The 27,311-nt window shown below is 43.5% G+C and overlaps 1 protein-coding gene across 1 annotated transcript in view; it reads left to right on the top strand.

Moving 5' to 3' along the window:
• ITGA10 (integrin subunit alpha 10) overlaps positions 1 to 27,311 on the top strand; it is a 134,917-nt gene that overhangs the window by 36,331 nt on the left and 71,275 nt on the right. The window contains exons 5-7 of the mRNA XM_070766676.1: positions 7,666 to 7,780; positions 20,454 to 20,581; positions 23,634 to 23,782. Coding sequence (XP_070622777.1) covers positions 7,666 to 7,780; positions 20,454 to 20,581; positions 23,634 to 23,782 — 392 coding nt within the window. The remainder of the gene's footprint in view (positions 1 to 7,665; positions 7,781 to 20,453; positions 20,582 to 23,633; positions 23,783 to 27,311) is intronic.

The following is a 27,311-nucleotide window of genomic DNA, read 5'->3' as shown; positions in this document are numbered from 1 at the left end:
AAAGTATAAAAAAGAAATTTACTATTTAATAGTACATATATTGGTGGCGGCACGAATAGCATTTGCACAGAAATGGAAAGAAAAGACGATACCGAAAGATACGGAGGTATTCAAAAAAATTATAGAATGTGCAGAATTAGACATGATGACTAAACGTTTGAATAACCAAACCGAAACGGAATTTTACAAGATATGGGATAAAGTATATGATTGGTGGAATGTTAAAAATAGTACTAAAAATTAAATATGCAAGAATAAATGACTATTTGAAAAATTATAAGATAGAATTAAATAGTTTATATGATAACTAACCTAGAAGTGTTTATTTTGTTTTCTTTTTGTACTAATAATAATTTGTTTATTGTTCTTTATATATACATATATATATATACAAGTGTATCATTTTTTAAAACATAAAGAAATTTAATCAATAATTTTAATCTTAAAAATATGGAATTAAATTTAATGATAATGTACTTTGCAAGCGTGGTATTTCTGCTTAGATCTCGTAACAGTTAGAGTTTTTTATATTCTGTATTAGTTAGACTTCTACGATAAGCGGAGCAATGGTAGCTCCTTAAATGTTCAATGTTGTATGTCTTTGTCTGTCCTTTTTTGGAAATAATAAAAAATAAAAATTAAAAAAAAGGAATAGAATATATCAATGAAAGAATAGAAGAAGAGATATAGGAATAGAGGAAAGGTATAGGAGATATAGGAGACCAATAGGACAGGGGACGGAAGGCACTCTAGTGCACTTGTACTCGCCCGTTACTGACCTCTTAGGAATCTGGATAGGTCAACCGTAGATAATCTAAGGGTAAAGTGTTGGGGGTTTGGGGATGACACTATGGAGTCCGGCAATGAGTTCCACGCTTCGACAACTCGGTTACTGAAGTCATATTTTTTACAGTCAAGTTTGGAGCGGTTAATATTAAGTTTAAATCTGTTGTGTGCTCTTGTGTTGTTGTGGTTGAAGCTGAAGTAGTCGCCGACAGGCAGGATGTTGTAGCATATGATCTTGTGGGCAATACTTAGATCTTAAGGCGTCTTAGTTCTAAACTTTCTAGGCCCAGGATTGAAAGTCTAGTCTCATAGGGTATTCTATTTCGAGTGGAGGAGTGAAGGGCTCTTCTGGTGAAGTATTGCTGGACGTAAACTAATTCACACAACATTCTTAACCTTGCTGCCGGGGTAGCCTATTTGCCCCATATATTGAATCACAGAGGAATCAATAAGCTGAGTTTGCCCAGCCTAACAATGTCTAAATATCGAGACTCAAATAACAGAATAACAGGTTTGGGTTAGAAGGGACCTTGCGGATCTTCCAGTAAGAAAATAAGGACTAAGGTGACTTGGTACCAGTAGTATTCCAGTTTTTGAGGGGCTACCACAGGGGTAGGCAAAGTTGTCTCTTCTATGACATAGAAACATAGCAACATAGAAGACTGACGGCAGAAAAAGACCTCATGGTCCATCTAGTCTGCCCTTATACTATTTCCTGTATTTTATCTTAGAATGGATCTAAGGCATGTTTAAATTCAGTTACTGTGGATTTACCAACCACGTCTGCCAGAAGTTTGTTCCAAGGATCTACTACTCTTTCAGTAAAATAATATTTTCTCACATTGCTTCTGATGTTTCCCCCAACTAACTTCAGATTGTGTCCCCTTTTTCTTGGGTTCACTTTCCTATTAAAACCACTTCCCTCCTGAACCTTATTTAACCCTTTAACATATTTTCCTTCTGTCCTCCAGACGAGACATGTGGACTTCAACTCCCAGAATTCCTGAGCTAGCATGATTGGCTCAGGAATTCTGGGAGTTGAAGTCCACGTCTCATAGAAGAGTCAACTTTGCCTACCGCTAGGCTACCACAAAGAAGAGGAAGGCAACTTATTTTCCCAAGGACCAGAAGGCAGGATAAGAAACAGTGGGTGGATAATGAAGGAGAAAAGCAACCTGGAATTAAGGAGAAATTTCTCAACAGTGAGAGCAATTAACCAGTGGAACAGCTGGCCACCAGAGGTTGTGGGCACTCCATCACTGGAGGCTTTTAAGAAGAGACTGGACAGCCATTTGTCTGAAATGGTAGAGGCCGGTTTCCTGATTGAACAATTCAATTCAATTCAATTTATTAGTTTTGTATGCCGCCCCTCTCCGAAGACTTGGGGCAGCTCACAACAATAATAAAAACAATATTCTAGCGAAAACAAATCTAATATTAAAAAGCACATAAAACCCTATCATATTTTAAAAAAGGAAACAACATATACATACCCAAACATAAATATAAAAAAAGCCTGGGGGAAAGGTGTCTCAACTCCCCCATGCCTGGCGGTATAGATGGGTCTTGAGTAATTTACGAAAGACAAGGAGTGTGGGGGCAGTTCTAATCTCCGGGGGGAGTTGATTCCAGAGGGCCGGGGCCGCCACAGAGAAGGCTCTTCCCCTGGGGCCCGCCAAACGACATTGTTTGGTCGACGGGACCCGGAGAAGGCCAACTCTGTGGGACCTTATCGGTCGCTGGGATTCGTGCGGTAGCAGGCGGTTCCGGAGGTACTCTGGTCCAATGCCATGCAGGGCTTTAAAGGTCATGACCAACACTTTGAATTGTGACCGGAAACTGATCGGCAGCCAGTGCAGGCCACGGAGTGTTGCAGAAACGTGAACAGGGGGTTGGACTAGACCTCCAAGATCCCTTCCAACTTTATTCTGATTGATTGATTGATTGATTGATTGATTGATTGATTGATTGATTGATTGATTGATTGAATGAATGAATGAATGAATGAATGAATGGACAATGAACAAATAAATGAACAAATGTACTTTTTGGCACTTCATACTGAATTGGGCCCAGAGAAGGAGGAAATGGGATTTATCTGTAGTATTCCAGATATTCCAGCAGTATTCCAAAGCCAACCTCGGTTGCTTTTCTGGCCCTGTTCACCTTTAATGGATTGTGCAGGAGTTTGAAAAGCTTTCTGCAGTTTCATTTTGCTGGCGTTCCAGAGGAGCTGGCTCAGATCTGGAAAACAGGATGTTGGCACTTCTGATCCAAGGCTAGTACTGAGTCAGCCCACCGGCCAAGAGGCGTTTTGTTCCTTAATTCCTAAATTCTCCTCCTCAAATTTTCTACTGATGACTTTAAGGCTGTATTCGTACAACAGACTGAATACTTGGCTAACCGATGTTTTATGGGTTTAATTCGTTCCGTCCCCAGGTTCTTAAGTAGAAAAGTTTGTAAGAAGAAGCAGTTTTTCCCATAGGAATTAATGTAAAAGCAAATAAGGTGTGCAAAAAGATTGGGGAAACCACAGGGAGGGTGGAGGCTCTGTTCCCTCCCAGAAGATTCCTAGAGAGGCCCCATGGAGACTTCTCCCTGTCTTTTCCGGCCCTGTTTCCTCCCAGGAGATTCCTAGAGAGGCCCCACGGAGGCTTCTGCCAGCCTTTTCCGGCCCTGTTTCCTCCCGGGAGATTCCTAGAGAGGACCCACGGAGGCTTCTCCCCGCCTTTCCCAGCCCTATTTCCTCCCGGGAGATTCCTAGAGAGGACCCACGGAGGCTTCTGCCCTGCCTTTTCCGGCCCTGTTTCCTCCCGGGAGATTCCTAGAGAGGACCCACGGAGGCTTCTGCCTGCCTTTTCCGGCCCTGTTTCCTCCTGGGAGATTCCTAGAGAGGCCCCACAGAGGCTTCTCCCTGCCTTTTCCAGCCCTGTTTCCTCCCGGGAGATTCCTAGAGAGGCCCCACGGAGGCTTCTCCCCGCCTTTCCCGGCCCTATTTCCTCCCAGGAGATTCCTAGAGAGGCCCCACGGAGGCTTCTCCCCGCCTTTTCTGGTTACAGTTTCAGAGGCTCGGGTTTGTAAGTGGAAAATGGTTCTTGAGAAGAGGCAAAACAAATCTTGAACACCCGGTTCTTATTTAGAAAAGTTCGTAAGTAGGGGCGTTCGTAGGTAGAGGTACCACTGTGTTATTATGCCTTAGATCAGTGTTTTTCAACCAGTGTGCCGTGGCACATTAGTGTGCCGCGAGACATGGTCAGGTGTGCCGTGAAGCTCAGAGAGAAAGAAAGGAAGAGAGAGAGAAAGCAAGAGAGAGAGAAAGAGAGAGAGAGAGAAAGAAAGCAAGAGAGAGAAAGAGCAAGCGAGCAAGAGAGAAAGAGAACAAGAAAAAGAAAGAAAGAGAGAGAAAGAAAGAGAGAGAGCAAGAGAGAAAGAAAGCAAGAGAGAAAAAGAGGGAGGGAAGGAGAGAGAGCAAAAAAGAGAGGAAGGAAGAAGAGAAAGAAAGAGGGATGGAGAGAGAGAAAGAAAGATGAAGGGAGAGAAAGAGAGAGAGAAATAGAGCGAAAGGGAGGAAGAGAGAGAGAGAATTTTTTTGTCCAAACTTTTTTTAGCCCCCCCCCTCCCCGGCTCAATGTGCCCCAGGGTTTCGTAAATGTAAAAAATGTGCCACGGCTCAAGAAAGGTTGAAAATCACTGCCTTAGATAAGGCAGTGATGGTGAGCCTTTTTTGGTTCATGCGCCAAAGACATGCCCACACCTATTCCCTCACCTCTACGCATGCGCATCTTCCCTGTGCTGCCCCAGTACATGCAAACAACCCCCTCCGGCCCCCGCGCATGTGCACAGGCCTCACTGAAGCCTACAACGGTGAAAAAACTACCAAACAGGCAAACCGGAAGTTTGGAAAAATGGACTTCCGGTTTGTCCATTGTGCTGGTTTTTTTGCACTCGGACTTCAGGAAGCTTCCCTGAAGTCTCTGGGCAGCAAAACAGCCTTGTCGGCTGGTGGGACCCAGGGGAAGAGCCTTCTCTGTGGCGGCCCCATGCCCTCTGGAATCAACTCCCTCCAGAGATTCAAACACCCCCCACCCTCCTCGCCTTCCGTAAAATGCTAAAGACCTACCTTTGTCGCCAGGCATGGGGATAATTACCACCTTCTCTCTCCCCCCCACTTTTTTAAAATTATGCTTTCGGCCTTACTGTATTAGGCTGAATGTGTATGATTGCATAGTTAGGGATTTTAGTATGTCATTAATGTTTTTTAAATTGATTTCATTTTCTATTATTGGATTTGTAATGTATTGTATCACTGTTGTTATTATTATTATTATTATTATTATTATTTATTAAATTTGTATGCCGCCCCTCTCCGTAGACTCGGGGCGGCTCACAACAATAGTGGCAAAACAATGTAATACAAATCTAATAATTTAAACTAAAAACCCATAATTTAAAAACATGCACAAAACACACCATACATATAAACAACACAGGCCTGGGGAAGTTATTTCAATTTCCCCATGCCTGATGGCAGAGGTGGGTTTTAAGGAGTTTACAAAAGGCAAGGAGGGTGGGGGCAGTTCTAATCTCAGGGGGGAGCTGGTTCCAGAGGGTCGGGGCCACCACAGAGAAGGCTCTTCCCCTGGGACCCACCAGACGACATTGTTTAGTCGACGGGACCCGGAGAAGGCCAACTCTGTGGGACCTAATCGGTCGCTGGGATTCGTGCGGTTATGTTGTGAGGGGCGGCATACAAATCTAATAAACTAAACTAAACTAAACTTCCCCAAGGCCGAAAATTAGCTTGTCAGACCCCACATGTGTGCTGGAGCAGGGCAATGCCTCATGGGCCGCCTGATATCGGCTCTGTATGCCACCTGTGGCATTTGTGCCATAGGTTTGCCATCACTGAGGTAAAGGATGTTGGATATTTTGATTATTATTAATAGTATTTGTATTAGCAGAGTTCAGCTGGCTTAATTTGCAGCGGATTTAGCCTGGCAAGAAATAACTCGTGGTTCAGAATCCCATTTGTTAGCAATGAATGATCACTCCTTCATAACGATGAAAAATACAATCTTCACTTACAATTCTGTTGATTCATGCAATTACACATTGCAAACATGGCTTAAAATAAAAAAAAGATCACTATACAAAAATACCTAGATGGTACTCCAGTCTGGAAGCTCTCACCCACCCGAACATCACAGAATTTAAAAATATGATAACTTATAACCACTTATTAAATATAGAAGGCGATATAAAAACAAGAGAAGAGCTAGCAGAACAAAATATAAACTTGGACTGGTGGCCATACAGGTTAATATTTTCAAAATGGCAAAAAGATACTAAAAATGAAGGAATACTAGCACAGGACACATCCCTTGATAAATTAATATTAGGAGGGGGGGGGGAAATTTCATAACAAAAATATATAATTACTTAATAAATTATGAAATGGAAACCGAAATAGTAAAAGGATCAATGACCAGCTGGGCAAGGAACTTTGGTTACAACATTTATATAGACCAATGGGAGACAATTTGGAATAAGAACTATAAAATTACTAAATCAGTAGCATATAAAGAAAACACTATAAAAATGTTCTACAGGTGGCATATGTCACCATCAAGACTAGCACAGATTTTTCCCAAAACTAGGCCAAATTGTTGGAGATGTTCAAACCCAACCGGAACTTTCTTCCATATGTGGTGGACTTGTCCAAAAATAAAAAAATTATGGAGCAAAATCAGAACCTGGATATTTGAAATTACGGAAATTAACCTCTTATTTAAACCAGAGATCTTCCTATTAGGGATAATAGATATGAAAATAAAGAAAAAAGATTACTATATAATTCAACACATTATAACAGAATAACAATAGCCCAAAATTGGAAAAGAGAAGAGGTACCAACAGACAGAGACCTGATTAAAAAAATATTTGATTGCGCCGAATTCGATTCCTTAACACAAAAATTGAAAGATAACACGGAAACAAAAAATGTAGCCACATGGGATAAGTTCTACAACTGGATCAACGCAAGGGAGAGAGATATGGAAAGAAATAAAAATAAAATAAAATGAAAAACAAAAAGAAAAACAAAGAACGGAATAGAGACATTCATTTAACAATTGCAACACTTTATTTATTCTCTGACTCCTTCTCAGAGACTAAAATCAATTATAATTATAACAATTATAATACCAAACACAACATTTAGAAAAGGAAATTTGAGATTAACAATTGTGCAAACTTAAAGAGATAAGATTTCGCTGATGCAAAACCCGTGAAAATAAAACAACGTTTTTGTTTGACGTTATTGTTGAATGTGACATGTTCGATTTTACTGAAAACGTTGATCAGATGTTTATGACATGAACACCCTGTCCTGTCAATACTGTTCTGTACTGTCTTTTATATTTGTATATATTCAATAAATATTTTTTTTTAAAAAAAATTACACATTGCAGGCAGATAAGCTTATATTCCAGCCCATATTAATCACTTCTGGATGGTCCCATGTGTGAGGATGGCTTTGGATTTCATCTCACACATGTGTCCTCAGCCGAGGACAATGGATCACACAGGAGGTGGACAAGGAAGGGTCATCAAGGTGAAAAGAGGATCAAAAAGGTGGGGAGCATCTACTCTGCAGAAGTTTATATAGTCTGTACAGTACCTGCCCCTTTTGGTCATCAAAAGGTGACACACTGGTCAGTTAATTGCGATCTGACCATAGAGATGTGTTTACAAGACAGTGCAAGCATGTAGTAGAGTGGTTAAACCCAACAAGGGATACCTAGCAGGACAGCCCCACATACATACAAGCACATATAGCCAGTTACAAGTTCTCATGGAGTTCCTCTCTCTTTCCGGCAGGCCTGTGCTCCCCTCTGGTCCCAGGAATGTGGCACATCCCTGTATAGCATAGGGATGTGCACCAGCTTGGACAAGGACTTCCGGCTGATGGAAAACATTGCCCCGACAGCTCAAAGTAAGTTTGGTTCTTTTGGACTTCTTCTTTTTTTTAAATAGTTTATTAATTTATAGAAAAGGGGAAGGGGAACAGGGAGTACAAGGAGTAAGAAAAATAAAAAGAGGCACATATCCGGGAAGATCATTAGCGCCTCATTGGGGCTGAAATAAAGCTTTGAAAAAGCTACATTCAGAGTATAAGATGCACCCAAATTCTCAGCCTCTTTTAGGGGGGGGGGAAGGGTGCCTCTTAATAATAATAATAATAATAATTTATCAGATTTGTAGGACTCGGAGCGGCTCACAACAGGACAATACACAATATACAGATCCAATAGTTAAAAAAACAGTTTTAAACCCTTATATAAAAAATAACCATGCAACTCAAACAAACCATACATAAATTATAATAGCTAAGGGGTATATTACTTTCCCTATGCCTGGTGACATAGATGAGTTTTCAAGAGTTTATGAAAGGCAAGGAGGGTGGGGGCAGTTCTGATCTCTGTATTTAACTTCGGAAGAACCCTAAGCTGATTCCACAGGGTCCTCCGTGATGTGCTTTAAACCAATGGTACATCTTGCAATGTGTGGCTATGTTCCTTGGGTAAAGCCCTTCATGGCATTGGACCAGAATACCTTTGGAACCGTCTTCTGCTGCACGAATCCCAGCGACCAGTTAGGTCCCACAGAGTTGGCCTTCTCCGGGTCCCGTCGACTAAACCAGTGGTCCCCAACGTTTTTTCCACCAGGGACCAGTTTCAGCAAGACAATTTTTCTATGGCCCAGTGGGGGCGGAAAGGGGCGTGGTTGGGGGCGGGATTAAGCATGGGGGTGCTGGTCCTCCCCGCCCCTCTTTCCCGCCATCGTCCTGTGGCCGGCAGAACCTGCCTCCCAAGCCCTCTTGCCCAGCGGGAGCTAAGCGCTGGAGAGAGGGGGTCAGGCTGGCCCTCCTGCCTCCCCCCAGCCAAAAACGCAAAAGCGCCCCGCGGCAGAAGCCAAAAGAGGCTTGAGCCTCTCGGTCCTTCCCGCCCCTCTGTCCCATCCATCGTCCTGTGGCCGGCAGAACCTGCCTCCCGAGGCCTCTTGCCCGGCGGGAGGCGAAGCGCTGGAGGGAGGGGGTGGCGGCATGAGGGCCGGCAGCTGCTGACTCCACGGACCGGCGCAACATGCCCCGCGGCCCGGTACTGGTCCGCGGCCCGGTGGTTGGGGACCCCTGGACTAAACAATGTCATCTGGCGGGGCCCAGGGGGAGAGCCTTCTCTGTGGCGGCCCCGACCCTCTGGAACCAGCTCCCTTCGGAGATTAGGATTGCCCCCATCCTCCTTGCCTTTCGAAAACTTATTAAAACCCACCTCTGCCGTCAGGCATGGGGGAAGTGAGCCATCACCCCGGGCCTATATAGTTTATGCATGGTATGTTTATGTGAATGTATTGTTTTAAATAAGGGTTTTTAGATATTTTAATTATTAGATTTGCCATTGTATATTGTTTTTTATTATTGTTGTGAGCCTCCCCAAGTCTGCGGAGAGGGGCGGCATACAAATCTAATAACTTGAATTGTAAAAGCCCAGCATAGATTTATGCCCACTTTTTGGGTGCAGCAATTAAAGTTTTGCCCAAGTCTGAGCTTCCAATGGACTTTTAAAAACTTACAGGCAGTCCTTGACTTACGACCACAACAGAGCCCAAGATTTTTCTTGTGAAGCACGACATTTGTTAAGTGAGTTTTGCCTCGTTTTACGACCTTTCTTGCCACCGTTGTTCAATGAATCACTGCAGCAGATAAGCTAATAACCCGGTTGTTAAGGGAATCTGGCTTCCCTGTTGACTTTGAAGTTCGCAAAAGGGGATCGCCTGACCTTGGGACACTGCAACTGTCATAAATATGAGACAGTTGCCAAGCATCCGAATTTTGATCACTGACTATAGGGATGCTGCAACAGTCTTAAATGTGAAAAATGGTCATAAGTCACTTTTTTCAGTGCCGTTGTAACTTCAAACAGCCACTCAATGAGCATTTGTAAGTACCGTGATTGTAAAATCATAACAAATCTGTTCTGTCTGGGTCACTCCAGAAGCCAATACCAACCCAAAAAGAGAAGCCAGACACACTGGTAAAAGGCAAAGGCAGTTTTATAAAATTCAAGAAAAACACAGGTAACAGAAAATGTCCTTACAAACAGGAAAATGCTGTATCTTCAGATATATCCACGAAGGCCAAAGGTCCATGCAGCAATACAGAATTCTTGCTGCCAAGCCAAGGCTGTAGATAGCAGACCTACCCCTCCCACGAATCTTCCAAAGCTGCTGGGCCACAAGCCAGGAACAGAGACGCCGAGAAACAAGAAAGGATAACGCAACTCATTGCTCCGGAAATTGCAGGTTGCGAGTCTCTCTTGCTGAAGTTGGACTTAGGGGTTCAGGTGGGCTTATTTCTCACGTACCTGCCTCCCAGCTGCGTGTCAAAAGCCCTGCCTGTGCTACTCGAGGAGGTAGCCGGGTTGGCGGTGGAGTTCCCCGGACTCATTGTCCTGGGGGACTTCAACCTGCCGTCACTCGGCGAAACCTCTGGGCTGGCACAGGAGTTCATGGCCACCATGACAGCCATGGACCTGACTCAAGTAGTACAGGGTCTGACTCACGAGGGAGGGCACGCACCTGACATGGTATTCCTTTCCGAGCAATTGAGCAATGGTCCGAGACTAAGGGGCTTAGAAGCGTTGCTTTGTCATGGTCAGACCATTTTCTGCTACGGCTTGACTTCCTGGCTCCAATCCTTCCCCGCAGGGAGGCGGAACCAATGAAGATGTTCCGCCCCAGAGGCCTGATGGACCCAGAGGGCTTTCAGACGGCGCTTGGGGTTATTCCAGAGGCACTCGTCCACAGTTCGGCGGAGTCCCTCGCTGAGGCCTGGAACAGGGCTGCGGCAGGGGCTCTTGACCGGATTGCGCCTTTGCGACCTCTCCGCGGCGCTAGACCCCGTAGAGCCCCATGGTTCAACGAGGAGCTCCGGGTGTTGAAACGCCAAAAGAGACGTCTAGAGAAGCGATGGAGGAAGAGTAGGTCCGAATCTGATCGAACACTTGTAAGAGCTTTTATTAAGACTTACAAAGTGGCGCTCAAGGCGGCAAGATGCGCGTACCATGCCGCCTTGATTGCATCAGCGGAATCCCGCCCGGCTGCTCTGTTTAGGGTGACCCGCTCCCTTCTTAATCAGGGGGGAGTTGGGGAGCCCTTGCAGAGTAGTGCCGAGGAGTTTAACACGTTTTTCGCTGATAAAGTCGCTCAGATCCGGGCCGACCTCGACTCCAATTGTAAAACAGAGTCGACTGACAACGAGTCAGTCGAGGTGACTGGGGCACGTACTTGTCCACCTGTCTGGGAAGAGTTTGATCTGGTGACACCTGATGAAGTGGACAAGGCCATCGGAGCTGTGAGTTCTGCCACCTGCTTACTGGATCCGTGTCCCTCCTGGTTGGTCTCGGCCAGCAGGGAGGTGACACGGAGCTGGGCCCAGGAGATTACCAACGCTTCCTTGGGGAGGGGAGTTTTTCCATCACTCTATAAAGAAGCGCTTGTGCGCCCCCTCCTCAAGAAGCCCTCCCTGGACCCAGCCGTACTTAACAACTATCGTCCAGTCTCCAACCTTCCCTTTATGGGGAAGGTTGTCGAGAAGGTGGTGGCGCTCCAGCTCCAGCGGTCCTTGGAAGAAGCTGATTATCTAGGTCCCCAGCAGTCGGGTTTCAGGCCCGGTTACAGCACGGAAACCGCTTTGGTCGCGTTGATGGATGATCTCTGGCGGGCCCGGGACAGGGGTTTATCCTCTGTCCTGGTGCTCCTCGATCTCTCAGCGGCTTTCGATACCATCGACCATGGTATCCTTCTGCGCCGGTTGGAGGGGCTGGGGGTGGGAGGCACTGTTCTTCAGTGGTTCTCCTCCTACCTCTCTGGCCGGTCGCAGTCGGTGTTAGTGGGGGGTCAGAGGTCGGCTCCGAGGTCTCTCCCTTGTGGGGTGCCTCAGGGGTCGGTCCTCTCCCCCTTGCTATTTAACATCTACATGAAACCACTGGGTGAGATCATCCAAGGACATGGGGTGAGGTATCATCAATATGCCGATGATACCCAGCTTTACATCTCCACCCCATGCCCAGTCAACGAAGCGGTGGAAGTGATGTGCCGGTGCCTGGAGGCTGTTGGGGCCTGGATGGGTGTCAACAGACTCAAACTCAACCTGGATAAGACGGAGTGGCTGTGGGTTTTGCCTTCCAAGGACAATTCCATCTGTCCGTCCATTACCCTGGGGGGGGGAATTATTAACCCCCTCAGAGAGGGTCCGCAACTTGGGCGTCCTCCTCGATCCACAGCTCACATTAGAAAACCATCTCTCAGCTGTGGCGAGGGGGGCGTTTGCCCAGGTTCGCCTGGTGCACCAGTTGCGGCCCTATCTGGACCGGGACTCATTGCTCACAGTCACTCATGCCCTCATCACCTCGAGGTTCGACTACTGTAATGCTCTCTACATGGGGCTACCTTTGAAAAGTGTTCGGAAACTTCAGATCGTGCAGAATGCAGCTGCGAGAGCAGTCATGGGCTTACCTAGGTACGCCCATGTTTCACCATCACTCCGCAGTCTGCATTGGCTGCCGATCAATTTCCGGTCACAATTCAAAGTGTTGGTTATGACCTTTAAAGCCCTTCATGGCATCGGACCAGAATATCTCCGAGACCGCCTCCTGCCGCACGAATCCCAGCGACCGATTAGGTCCCACAGAGTGGGCCTCCTCCGGGTCCCGTCAACTAAACAATGCCGGTTGGCGGGTCCCAGGGGAAGAGCCTTCTCTGTGGCGGCGCCGGCTCTCTGGAACCAACTCCCCCCGGAGATTAGAACTGCCCCTACTCTTCCTGCCTTCCGAAAATTCCTTAAGACTCACCTTTGCCGTCAGGCATGGGGAAACTAAACATCTCCCCTGGGCATGTTAATTATACATGGTATGCTTGTGTGTGTGTTTGCTATTACATGGGGTTTTCTTAAATCGTTAAATATTTTAATTAATTGGATTGTTGTGACTGTTTTTACTTGTTGTGAGCCGCCCCGAGTCTCCGGAGAGGGGCGGCATACAAGTCCAACTAATAAATAAATAAAATAAATAAATAAATAATAAACTCCAAACTGATAACACTCCACATGGTTTCAAGACCTTGCCTGCCTTTTAAACCCTGCTGATGAGGACCACACCCAAACCCAGCTGTTCCTAATTCAATGGTGATAATATCTCTTTAACTGCTCCTTTCATTGCTCTGAACGTCGCTGTCTCATGTCAATGACAGCTTGTGCGTCATCACCTAATGACTCCAAGCTACTGGCTGGGGAGAGCCCCCCCCCCCCCCCGGGGCTCTCATGCTGTTCTCCTTCATCCCATTCCTGATTTCCCTCTCCCCCGTCCGACTGTTCAGCCCCCTCCTCTGCGCTGTCATCCTCCTCCGGGCATGGAGCCAGCAGAGACACAGCTGGTCCCTGAGCAGCCTCAGGCTGAATCACAACACAAATCTAACCAGCAAATCCAAAAAATAAATAAAAAATCATTGTTATCTTTCTTAAGCAAGAAGTCCAAAAGTGGTTTCCAAGTAGAAATGAAGCAAGATATGCTTTTGTCTTTCATCAAAATGACTTTCAGCCATTGCAAAGCTTTCAAGTTACCATAAACAGGAGGGGACGGACACCGAAGGAGTGGCTGATTGTACTAACTGAAACTACACTGCCCAAATGTTTCTTTTACAGATTGTGTCCTAGGTTACCAAAGTCATCAGGAAGGGTGTGGGGTTTCACAACCTTCCAATGTGATTCAATGGACAATGTGATTTATGACGGGTCCAGTGAGGAGGGAGGAGACATGAGCTCAGTTCTGACTACATCGGAGTATTGCCGGAATGTGTCTCTTAATAAATGGTTGTACAGTGGTACCTCTACTTAAGAACTTAATTCGTTCCGTGACCAGGTTCTTAAGTAGAAACTGTTACGGTTAGCTCTGGCCCAGCTCCTGCCCCAAGGAATGTGGTGGGGGATGTGGGGGAAACATCCACATGCCACAGGTCTGTTTTGCTCCTGACGGAGTCTGCCAGCGAAGTATCCTCTGACGAAGGAAGTGTGGGTGACATGGAAGAGGGGGCCTTGGCTGATCAATCAGCCAATCTTCCTTATCTTCCTTATCTTCTCTGGATTCAGAGGAGGAATGTATGAACGACCCACGCATGCATAGAGTTATGCATAGGAGAGAACAACTTAAGAAATATTACAGGAGATAAGAGAGGCCACCTGTGTTTGGGTGGGGCTCCATTAATTAGAGCTGCTGATAAAAGAGCAACGTGCTAGTTTGGCCATTGTGGAGGATTATCTGATCGTAGTTTCGTCAAGACCGTGGATTGTTGCTTCCTGTTTGTTTTCAAGACTGCGTGTGGAATTCCTGGACTCTGGATTATGCTTTATTGTGAGTGTTTATCACTGTTTGGAGAACATTAGTGGACTCAGTTTCCCAGTTACTGGGTTAGAAACTGGTTTGCATTTGAACTGTGCATTGTTTGTACAAGAAATCCCTTTGGAGTTTTTTCTTCTCTTCCGTTGATAAAGAACATTTCTTTTGCATTCAATCGTGTGTGTGTGTCTGCTTGGACTAATTACCCTGTAATTACAGGCGGTTGGCACACGCCGGCAGAACAGAAACGTTCTTAAGTAGAAGCAATTTTTCCCATAGGAATCAATGTAAAAGCAGATAATGCGTGCAAACCCATTAGGAAAGAAATAAAAGCTCAGAATTTGGGTGGGAGGAGGAGGAGGAAGAAGAGGAGGGGGACAGTTGCTGCTGAAGGAAGAAGGTGAGGTGAGGGGAATCAATAAAATCCAAAATTTTCAGGCTTAAAAAAAAAAAAGAGGGACTCTGAGACGGCGAGGAGGAGCACACGCCTCCCATACACCCGGGGCGAGGCTGCCTCCCATACACCGGCTGCTGCTGCTGCTACCTGCTTCCTCTTCCTTCCCATGCTGAAGGGCTACCCTCTCCTCTTGCTCACTCGCTTTGTAGCCAGCGCCTTTCCTTTGCTGTGGTGACTCCTCGGCTGCCCAGAGCGAAGGGAGCCTTTCTTTTCTCTGGGCGCTGGCAGAGGTTTATTCCCTGTCCATGCGCCCAGAGAAAGGAAAATGCTTCGTTTGCTCTGGACTGCCAAAGTCTCGTTAAGCGCTGCCAAAAGGCTCCTCTGGCAGCCCAGATGACTGGGATTAAAGGAAGAATGGCAGGAAACTGGTGAGACCACATTTGGAATACTGTGTTCAGTTCTGGAGACCTCACCTACAAAAAGATATTGACAAAATTGAACGGGTCCAAAGACGGGCTACAAGAATGGTGGAAGGTCTTAAGCATAAAACGTATCAGGAAAGACTTAATGAACTCAATCTGTATAGTCTGGAGGACAGAAGGAAAAGGGGGGACATGATCGAAACATTTAAATATATTAAAGGGTTAAATAAGGTTCAGGAGGGAAGTGTTTTTAATAGGAAAGTGAACACAAGAACAAGGGGACACAATCTGAAGTTAGTTGGGGGAAAGATCAAAAGCAACATGAGAAAATATTATTTTACTGAAAGAGTAGTAGATCCTTGGAACAAACTTCCAGCAGACGTGGTAGATAAATCCACAGTAACTGAATTGAAACATGCCTGGGATAAACATATATCCATCCTAAGATAAAATACAGAAAATAGTATAAGGGCAGACTAGATGGACCATGAGGTCTTTTTCTGCCGTCAGACTTCTATGTTTCTATGAAACTGGCCGGGCTTTCGTACCACTCTCAAATTTCCTGGGAATTTTTTCCGGGCTCAGGTTCTTAAGTAGAAAATGGTTCTTAAGAAGAGGCAAAAAAATCTTGAACACCCGGTTTTTATCTAGAAAAGTTCTTAAGTAGAGGCGTTCTTAAGTAGAGGTACCATTGTATTTCTTTTGAAGGTTGGCTCATGGCTCATGAGTTAATTAGGGCATCTTTTGGAAATGTCACACCAGGCTGCTGTCTACAACCTTTTATTTATTTATTTATTTTTATTTATTCATTTGTCCAATACACAAATACATAGGAAGAAAAATAGGCATGTAGTATTATATATAAGGGTAAAGTGAACTTTGAGGCGAGGATATATAAAAGAAAGAAAATATATATGATAAGTCAGAGAAAGGAAAGACAATTGGACAGGGGACGAAAGGCACACCAGTGCACTTATGTACGCCCCTTACTGGCCTCTTAGGAATCTGGAGAGGTCAATCGTGGAGAGTCTAAGGGAGAAATGTTGGGGGTTAGGGGTTGACACAATTGAGTCCAGTAATGAGTTCCACGCTTCGATAACTCGATTGTTGAAATCATATTTTTTACAGTCAAGTAAAGAAATGGATCTATCTTCCCTACCGATTTGCAAATGTGAGCGCGCACCTTCGCCCATGCGCACAGCTTGCAGTGCATGAGTTTTACACATGCGCAAGACTTCCGTGCAACGCCTGGACTCAAAAACATGCACAAATGGGATAGCATAGAGCCAGAATGGGTGGGCTTTGTCCAGCCGTGATTTCCACTATGGGTTCGTGCGAACCGGTCAGAACCGGCTGAATGCCACCTTTGCTCCGATCCCTCGTGGCTGGCTCCAAGTTCCCATTTCAGTCAGCTCTGAGTCAGGCCCACATTTGTTCCGCAGGAGGGTTGACTAAGTGGCTAGAAATACATCCTGGCTTTTGTTTTGCTTTTAAACCTCTCGTGTTCATGACTCTCCTGGAAAAGGCCAGTGTTGGATTACATTTCTCAGAATTGCTGGGATTGTTTCCAACATACAGTGGTACCTCTACTTACGAACTTAATTCGTTCCGTGACCAGGTTCTTAAGTAGAAACGTTTGTAAGGAGAAGCAATTTTTCCCATAGGAATCAATGTAAAAGCAAAGGATGCGTGCAAACCCATTAGGAAAGAAATAAAAGTTTGGAACTTGGGTGGGAGGAGGAGGAAGAAGAAGAGGAGGAGGACAGTCGCTGCCCAGAGCGAAGGGAGCATTTCTTTTCTCTGGGCGCTGGCAGAGGTTTAGAAACATAGAAACATAGAAGTCTGACGGCAGAAAAAGACCTCATGGTCCATCTAGTCTGCCCTTATACTATTTTCTGTATTTTATCTTAGGATGGATCTATGTTTATCCCAGGCATGTTTAAATTCAGTTACTGTGGATTTATCTACCACGTCTGCTGGAAGTTTGTTCCAAGGATCTACTACTCTTTCAGTCAAATAATATTTTCTCATGTTGCTTTTGATCTTTCCCCCAACTAACTTCAGATTGTGTCCCCTTGTTCTTGTGTTCACTTTCCTATTAAAAACACTTCCCTCCTGGACCTTATTTATCCCTTTAATATATTTAAATGTTTCGATCATGTCCCCCCTTTTCCTTCTGTCCTCCAGACTAGACAGATTGAGTCCATGAAGTCTTTCCTGATACGTTTTATGCTTAAGACCTTCCACCATTCTTGTAGCCCGTCTTTGGACCCGTTCAATTTTGTCAATATCTTTTTGTAGGTGAGGTCTCCAGAACTGAACACAGTATTCCAAATGGGGTCTCACCAGCGCTCTATATAAGGGGATCACAATCTCCCTCTTCCTGCTTGTTGTACCCCTAGCTATGCAGCCAAGCATCCTACTTGCTTTCCCTGTCCATGCACCCAGAGAAAGGAAAACGCTCCATTCGCTCTGGACTGCCAAAGCCTCCTTAAGCGCCACCGAAAGGCTCCTCTGGCAGCCCAAAAAAGCCTGAGATGGCCGGGATTAAAGGGGGAATGGCAGGAAACTGGCCGGGCCTTCATGTTGCTCTCAAATTTCCTGGGAAATTTTTCCGGGCTCAGGTTCTTAAGGAGAAAATTGTTCTTAAGAAGAGGCAAAAAAATCTTGGACACCTGGTTCTTATCTACAAAAGTTCTTAAGTAGAGGTACCACTGTACTTCTCCTCTAGCAGTACCTCCAATGGCTTGCTGGAAATATGGAAGAGGGATCTAACAAATCAATTTTGCACCTACCAATTTCAAACAGAGTGGCGCGGTAGCTTAGTGGTGGAGCTCTCACCTCACAATCAAGAGGCTGTGAGTTCAATCCTAAATTGAGGCTGATATTTCTCTCTCTGGGCACAATGATAACATATCTCAATATATTATATTTCAATAATATATCAAAACATCGCTACAGAGCACTGGACACAAGAACAGTTTCCCCCCGGAATGCTGCTAAACAAATAATTCCCCCAACACTGTCAAACTATTCACTAAGGCTGCACTACTATTACTACTAGTTTTTCCTCATCATTCCTATCACCCATTTCCTCCCACTTATGACTGTATGACTGTCACTTGTTGCTTGTATCCTAAGATTTTTATTAATATTGATTGTTTCTTCATTGCTTATTTGACCCCTATGACAATCCTTAAGTGTTGTACCACGTGATTCTTGACAAATGTATTTATTTAATTTATTTATTTATTTTGTCCAATACATAATACACATTGAAGAGAAAGATATGTAATAATATAAGTAAAGAAAAGAATAGAAGAAAAGATATAAAAGTATAGGTGAATATATTTGAAAGGAAGAAAAGATAAATGAGATAAGGAGAGACAATTGGACAGGGGACGGAAGGCACACTGGTGCACTTATGCACGCCCCTTACTGACCCCTAAGGAACCTGGAGAGGTCAATCGTGGATAGTCTAAGGGAAAAATGTTGGGGGTTAAGGGTTGACACTACTGAGTCAGGTAATGAGTTCCACGCTTCGACAACTCGGTTGCTGAAGTCATATTTTTTACAGTCAAGTTTGGAGCAGTTAATATTAAGTTTGAATCTGTTGTGTACTCTTGTGTTGTTGCGGTTGAAGCTGAAATAGTCATTGACAGGTAGAACGTTGCAGCATATGATCTTGTGGGCAATACTTAGATCGTGTTTTAGGCGACAAAGTTCTAAGCTTTCTAGACCTAGGATTGCTTTTGTAGGGTATTCTGTTTCGAGTGGAGGAGTGAAGGGCTCTTCTGGTGAAGTATCTTTGGACATTTTCAAGGGTGTTGATGTCCGAGATGTGGTATGGGTTCCAGACAGATGAACTGTATTCAAGGATGGGTCTGGCAAACGTTTTGTAGGCTCTGGTGAGTAGTGTGAGATTGCCAGAGCAGAAGCTGCGTAGTATATTTTCTTTTATGTACGCTGAGAGCATATGCACCAAGACAAATTCCTTGTGTGTTCAATCACACTTGGCCAATATAATTCTATTCTATTCTAATATTGATTGTTTCCTGATTGCTTATTTGACCCCTATGACAATCCTTAAGTGTTGTACTACATGATTCTTGACAAATGTATCTTTTCTTTTATGTGCACTGAGAGCAGATGACCCCTGGTATAGGCCACCTTCAACTTCCCCCCAAAAAGGCAAAATATAAATCTAATAGATATTAAACATTGGGTGATGTATTGGGGAAGAGAGGAGGAATGATTACCAAATTTTGCTTAGGATTGAAAACATAAGGACGTTGCTGAATATAAAGGTGGTCTTCAATATAACTGTTCTGGTTTCTGGTAGAAGTTTAGTAATTACAAATAACTCTCATTAAATGCATCATTTCATGAATAAAGCAACTCCGTTTATTTCTCTGCTCTCCTGTATTTCAGCACATTCCAGACATCACTCAGTCCGTTATCTCTCTCTTAGACGCATTTCTCACATTCCTTTTCCTGCTTCACTCAGACAAGATTTATTTCCTAACTACATAGCTTTAAAAAAACAGCAGCACTGACTACATACAATACAAAATACTTTGGCTTACTTTAGCGTGGCGAAAACACATCCATATTTCTTTTCAGCAACGTTGAAACTCCACCCTTCTTCTCCACTAGCCCCCTGACGTGCCAAATATTTCACTACAATATTTAACCCATTCCTCTCCTTAATATCTTCTTCCAGACCTTTGCTCTCTACGTTTCTGAATCCTTCTGAATTTAGGGTTAACCCAGCGAGCGTCTGATTCTTCCTCGCTAGATTCTGGACTCATAGCAACATCCTGTGGCTGGCCTCCCACCTGTTCTACTACCTGTAACCCTGGGGCCCCCACTGCTGCATAAACACTATCTGAATCTGAGTCCTCAATATCTTCATCATCCTCCAACTGATCAAGAGTATGTACAACAATAACGATCGCAATTGAGAGCCTAAATTTTCATGTGGTTAAATGAAAAATTTGTTAAGGGAGTTTTGCCCCATTTTACGACTTTTCTCGCCACATTGGCTAAGCAAATCACTGCAGTTGTTAAATTAATAACACGGTTGTTAAGTGACTTCCCCATTGACTTTGCTTGTCCGACCGAAGGTCACCAAAGGGAATCCTGTGACCACAGGACACTGCAGCCGTCATAATAAGGAATTAGTGGTCAAACATCTGAATTTTGATTGACGTGTTGTTGAGGATGCTGCAATAGTCACAAGTATGAAACACGGTGATATCACTTTTTTTCAGGGCCATTGTAACTTTGAATGGTCACTAAACAGACTGTTGTAAGTCGAGGACTACCTGTGCTCTGGGGAGGGGGGATCCTCCTTGGCCACTGCCTGACCTTTGCCCCTGTTCTCTGACCTCTGCGCAGGATGTTCGACCTACATGGACATTGTGATTGTCCTGGATGGCTCCAACAGCATTTACCCATGGTATGAAGTGCAGAATTTCCTTAGCAACATTCTCAGCAAATTTTTCATTGACCCAGAGCAGATCCAGGTGAGTTTTGCTTCCTATTTCCATCTCAACCATGATTGATTGATTGATTAGCTCTTGGGCCATATCGAAGTGAAGAGTTTGCTTTTTTATGGTTTGTTGTGGTTCTTGTAAGGTTCAAAACCAGTGGGACATCAGCCCACCCCATCATTGAATAGAGTGGAATGGAATGGAATAGAGTAGAATAGGATAGAATAGAATAGAATAGAATAAAAGCTAAAGAGCTGATAGATAAATTAGTGAAAATTGGACTTAATCCCTGGATAGTTCAATGGATTTGCAGCTGGCTGAAGCGTAGACATCAGAGAGTTATTGTTAATGGCGAGTATTCTGAGCAGAGTCAGGTTACAAGCGGTGTGCCACAAGGGTCTGTTCTGGGTCCTATTCTTTTTAATATGTTTGTGAGTGACCTAGGGGAAGGTTTGGTAGGGAAGGTTTGCCTATTTGCCGATGACTCTAAAGTGTGCAATAGGGTTGATATTCCTGGAGGCGACTGTAATATGGTAAATGATTTAGCTTTACTAGATAAATGGTCAAAGCAATGGAAACTGCAGTTTAATGTTTCCAAATGTAAAATAATGCACTTGGGGAAAAGGAATCCTCAATCCGAGTATTGTATTGGCAGTTCTGTGTTAGCAAATACTTCAGAAGAAAAGGATTTAGGGGTAGTGATTTCTGACAGTCTCAAAATGAGTGAACAGTGCAGTCAGGCGGTAGGGAAAGCAAGTAGGATGCTTGGCTGCATAGCCAGAGATATAACAAGCAGGAAGAGGGAGATTATGATCCCCTTATATAGAATGCTGGTGAGACCACATTTGGAATACTGTGTTCAGTTCTGGAGACCTCACCTACAAAAAGATATTGACAAAATTGAACAGGTCCAAAGACGGGCTACAAGAATGGTGGAAGGTCTTAAGTATAAAACGTATCAGGAAAGACTTCATGAACTCCATCTGTATAGTCTGGAAGACAGAAGGAAAAGGGGGGACATGATCGAAACATTTAAATATATTAAAGGGTTAAATAAGGTTCAGGAGGGAAGTGTTTTTAATAGGAAAGTGAACACAAGAACAAGGGGACACAATCTGAAGTTAGTTGGGGGAAAGATAAAAAGCAACATGAGAAAATATTATTTTACTGAAAGAGTAGTAGATCCTTGGAACAAACTTCCAGCAGACGTGGTAGATAAATCCACAGTAACTGAATTGAAACATGCCTGGGATAAACATATATCCATCCTAAGATAAAATACAGGAAATAGTATAAGGGCAGACTAGATGGACCATGAGGTCTTTTTCTGCCGTCAGACTTCTGTTTCTAGAATAGAATAAACAGAAGCTGGAAGGGTTCTTGGAGGTCTTCTAGTCCAACCCCCTGCTTAGTCAGGAAGACCCTACACTGCTTCAGACCAATGGTTATCCAACATCTTCTTAAAAACTTCCACTATTGGAGCACCCATAACTTTTGGGGTCAAGTGTTCCACGGATTAATTGTTCTAACTGTCAGGAAATTTCTCCTTAGTTCTATGTTGCTTTCCCTCCTTGTTGAGTTTCCACCCATTGTTCTTATCCTATCCTGAAGTGCCTTGGAGAATAATTTGACTCCCTCTTCTTTATGGCAACCCCTGAGATATTGGAAGACTGCTATCGTGTCTCCCCTGGTCCTGCAACCGTTCTTCATATGTTTTAGCCTCCAGTCCCTTAATCATCTTTGTTGCTCTTCTGTGCACTCTTTCTACAGTCTCCACATCTTTTTTACATCGTGGCGACCAAAACTGAATGCAATACAGTGATCCCTCGATTTTCGCGATCTCGATCTTCGCGAAACGCTATATCGCGATTTTCCCACCCGATGACGTCACTCTCTTCCTTCCTTTCTCATCTTTCTTTCTCTCTCTCTTTCTCTATCTTGCTTCTTCCTCTCTCACACTCTCTTCCTCCCTCTCTCATCTCTTTCTTTCCTTCTCTCTCTTTCTCTATCTCTCCTCCTCTTGCTGGCGGGCGGCGGGCGGCGGGCGGGCGGGGGCATCAGCGAGGAGCCGGGCTTTCCCCTTTGCGTGGGCGGCGGGGAAACCCCGATCTTCGTCTGCTCGCTGCTGCTGCGCTGCCGAGCAGATCAGCTGCTGGGCGGCCGCAGCAGCAGCGAGCAGACGAAGATCGGGGTTTCCCCGCCGCCCACGCAAACTCCACCATCTGCGCATGCGCAGCCATGGAAAAAAGGGCGCGCATGCGCAGATGGTGTTTTTACTTCCGCAACCCTACATCGCGAAAAATCGATTATCGCGAGGGGTCTTGGAACGGAACCCTCGCGATAATCGAGGGATCACTGTATTCCAAGTGTGGGCATTATAAAGTTGTATCAACTATTTGCGTGACCTTGATTCTCTCCCTCTGTTAATGCAGCCAAGAAATGTGTTGGCTTTTTGGGCAGCTAAAAAAAGATATCTGGAAAAGAGATGTTGGGGAAGGTAGCATAGACCAAGATTAGATTAGATTAGATTAGATTTAATGGATTTATATGCCGCCCCTCTCTGCAAACTCGGGGCGGCTCACAACAAGGTAAAAACAATACATCATAACAAATCCAATACCCACCAATCCAATTACAATTTTTAAACTAAAAAATTCATTAAAAAACAACCCCAGAATATTAAAAAAACAAGCACACAATCAATCTAACACCAAAACAACATGGGCAAGGGGGAGATGTTTCAGTTCCCCCATGCCTGACGGCAGAGGTGGGTTTTAAGGAGTTTGCGAAAGGTAAGGAGGGTGGGGGCAATCCTAATCTCAGGGGGGAGCTGGTTCCAGAGGGTCGGGGCCGCCACAGAGAAGGCTCTTCCCCTGGGTCCCGCCAGACGACATTGTTTAGTCGACGGGACCCGGAGAAGGCGGACTCTGTGGGGCCGAACCGGTCGCTGGGATTCGTGCGGCAGAAGGCGGTCCTGGAGATATTCTGGTCCGCTGCCTTTATGGGATCATCGAAGCCTCATGAAACACACACACACCCTTTCTTCCAAAGACTCAAGAGGGCTCTTCTCCTCTTGGCTTCACAGGTTGGGGTCTTGCAGTACAGCGAAGTTGCGGTTCATGAATGGACGCTGAAGGATTACAAGACGGCAGAGGAAGTCATCGAAGCGGCCCAAAATATCAGCCGGCAGGAAGGGCTCGAAACCCGGACGGCTTCCGCCATCCACAAGGCCTGGTAGGTGCTGGGAGGCGAAAGAGAAGGCGGGAATGTCTCTATGGGGATTCTCCGTCCTCCAGGTCATGGTTGTTCCAAAGGTGCTTTTGTCAAGAGGCAATTGGACTTTCTGCTGTTTCTTTGAAGACATTTGGCTTCTCATCCAAGGAGCTTCTTGGATCTTGCCCAATATACAAGCAATTTTCCCAATATAAAGCTTGCTCCTTCCTTCCCCTTCCTTCCTTCCCCTTCCTTCCTTCCTTCCTTTCTCTTCCTTCTTCCTTCCTTCTTCCTTCTTCCTTTTCTTCCTTCCTTTCTCTTCTTCCTTCCTCTTCCTTTCTCCTTCCTTCCTTTCTCTTCCTTCTTCCTTCCTTTCTCTTCTTCCTTCCTCTTCCTTTCTCCTTCCTTCCTTTCTCTTCCTTCTTCCTTCCTTTCTCCCTTTCTCTTCCCTCTTTCTTCCTTCTTCCTTCCTTCTTCCTTTTCCTTCCTTCCTTTCTCTTCTTCCTTCCTCTTCCTTTCTCCTTCCTTCCTTCCTTCCCATTGACCATAGACTTTTTCATAATGTATAGCCCCTCTGTGAGGAAGATGGGCAGTAAATGACGGATGGATGGATGGATGGATGGATGGATGGATGGATAGATGGATAGATAGATAGATAGATAGATAGATAGATAGATAGATAGATAGATAGAACAATAACAACAGTACTAGTAGCTGTAACATTTAGACATATACTGCTTCAAGTGCTTTCACAGCCCTCTCTAAGTGGTTTACAGAGTCAGCCTCTTGTCCCCAACAATCTGGGTCCTCATTTGACCCACCTCAAAAGGATGGAAGGCTGATTCAAACAGATAGATAGATAGATAGATAGATAGATAGATAGATAGATAGATAGATAGATAGATAGATAGATAGATAGAGTAGATAGGGGTAGTGATTTCTGACAGTCTCAAAATGGGTGAACAGTGCAGTCAGGCGGTAGGGAAAGCAAGTAGGATGCTTGGCTGCATAGCTAGAGGTATAACAAGCAGGAAGAGGGAGATTATGATCCCACTATATAGAATGCTGGTGAGACCACATTTGGAATACTGTGTTCAGTTCTGGAGACCTCACCTACAAAAAGATATTGACAAAATTGAACGGGTCCAAAGACGGGCTACAAGAATGGTGGAAGGTCTTAAGCATAAAACGTATCAGGAAAGACTTAATGAACTCAATCTGTATAGTCTGGAGGACAGAAGGAAAAGGGGGGACATGATCGAAACATTTAAATATATTAAAGGGTTAAATAAGGTCCAGGAGGGAAGTGTTTTTAATAGGAAAGTGAACACAAGAAAAAGGGGACACAATCTGAAGTTAGTTGGGGGGAAAATCAAAAGCAACATGAGAAAATATTATTTTACTGAAAGAGTAGTAGATCCTTGGAACAAACTTCCAGCAGACGTGGTAGATAAATCCACAGTAACTGAATTTAAACATGCCTGGGATAAACATATATCCATCCTAAGATAAAATACAGAAAATAGTATAAGGGCAGACTAGATGGACCATGAGGTCTTTTTCTGCCGTCAGACTTCTATGTTTCTATGTTTCTATAGATAGATAGATAGATAGATAGATAGATAGATAGATAGATAGATAGATAGATAGATAGATAGATAGATAGATAGATAGATAGATATAGATAGATAGATAGGCTGATTCAAACAGATAGATAGATAGATAGATAGATAGATAGATAGATAGATAGATAGATAGATAGATAGATAGATAGATAGATTAGATAGATTAGATAGATAGCTACGCCATCGCGGTAAGTGGTGTCAGCAGATAGATAGATAGATAGATAGATAGATAGATAGATAGATAGATAGATACATTAGATACATTAGATAGATAGATAGATAGATAGATAGATAGATAGATAGATAGATAGATAGATAGATTGGATAGATAGATTAGATAGATAGATAGATAGATAGATAGATAGATAGATAGATAGATAGATAGATAGATAGATTAGATAGATTAGATAGATTAGATAGATTAGATAGATACGCCATCGCGGTAAGTGGTGTCAGCAGATAGATAGATAGATACATTAGATAGATAGATAGATAGATAGATAGATAGATAGATAGATAGATAGATAGATAGATAGATAGATAGATAGATAGATAGGATAGATAGATAGATAGATAGATAGATAGATAGATAGATAGATAGATAGATAGATAGATAGATAGATTAGATAGATAGATAGATAGATAGATAGATTAGATAGATAGATAGATAGATAGATAGATAGATAGATAGATAGATAGATACATACATTAGATAGATAGATAGATAGATGATAGATAGATAGATAGATAGATAGATAGATAGATAGATAGATAGATAGATAGATAGATAGATAGATAGATGATAGAGCAAGCTAAAATTTTGAAACCGCATTACCAAATGTGAAGAAGTGCAATTTTTGAAAGATAAATTTGTTCAAAGTTTCAACATTGTGAAATTAGATGCGTGCACGATGGTTTGTCCTCAGCTGAGAGATTCTGTCCTTTGCTGCACGAAGGGTTTTTTTCCCCATACCAGCAGAATTTCAATTGTTCAGATTTTACCGAGGCAACTTGTCACATTCGGTAAACCAGATCTGTGGGCTTTGCGAGTTCTAGCCCAGGACTTGGGTATGGCTTTGTCAGAGAGAAGAACTTTTGCCCAAAGTCGCAGTTTCTTTCTGGCTTCTGTTCTAAGAACGACTACTTTTCCCACAAATTGTCCAAAGACTCGATCTTCAAAACATCAATATCTTTATTCTTCTTCAACAGTTCAAACATACAGGGAATATATTCTGGTATCAATCAAGCAAGCAGCTTGAATATCTCTATTGGCTGGGAGCTAATCTCTTTATGACCCCATTAACATACCATTCCAAATAGCTTGGAGATAACAGGCTATAAATCTTTACTTTAAGCAAATTCTTCCCGGCACAAATCAGATCTTTCACGAAGCTGCTTCTAACTCATTTTTATCAGTCTCTCATGATTACTTACTGTTTTCTTTTCAGGACGCTACTGAAACTCATACCATACTTTTTCTTTCTTTTTTTTGAAAAAAGTTTTATTAAATATCTACATTAAAAATACACAACAAGGGCCAACAAGATAAGAAAAAGAAAAAAAATAAAGCATCCTGCTTTATACATAACATATTTGGTATCATTATTTACAATTGGCACTACTCGAAGAGTAGCGTAATTTATGTGCAGCTTACGTCTAATTTACAAAGGGAAATCTTCCTTTTAACAATTGTTATACATTTAATACATAAATACAATCTTATAATCCCCTTATCATTATATCGATCATATATCCTTTTTTCTTCAATGGTATAATGGTGCTATAATTTGTTAATATTTGTTGATGATAATTAAATTTATTGTCTCTAAATTTAGATTTGGGGTTCCTAATTTCTTTTAATTTTAGTTTTATTTTATTTTAATTTATTTTTTGCAACCCAGATATACCATCTATCATACTTTTTC

The sequence above is a fragment of the Erythrolamprus reginae genome, chromosome 13 (genome assembly GCF_031021105.1).
Source record: "Erythrolamprus reginae isolate rEryReg1 chromosome 13, rEryReg1.hap1, whole genome shotgun sequence".
Taxonomy (NCBI): domain Eukaryota; kingdom Metazoa; phylum Chordata; class Lepidosauria; order Squamata; family Dipsadidae; genus Erythrolamprus; species Erythrolamprus reginae.
Note: the sequence above shows the minus strand (reverse complement) of the source record. Positions and strands in the feature narration are given on the sequence as shown.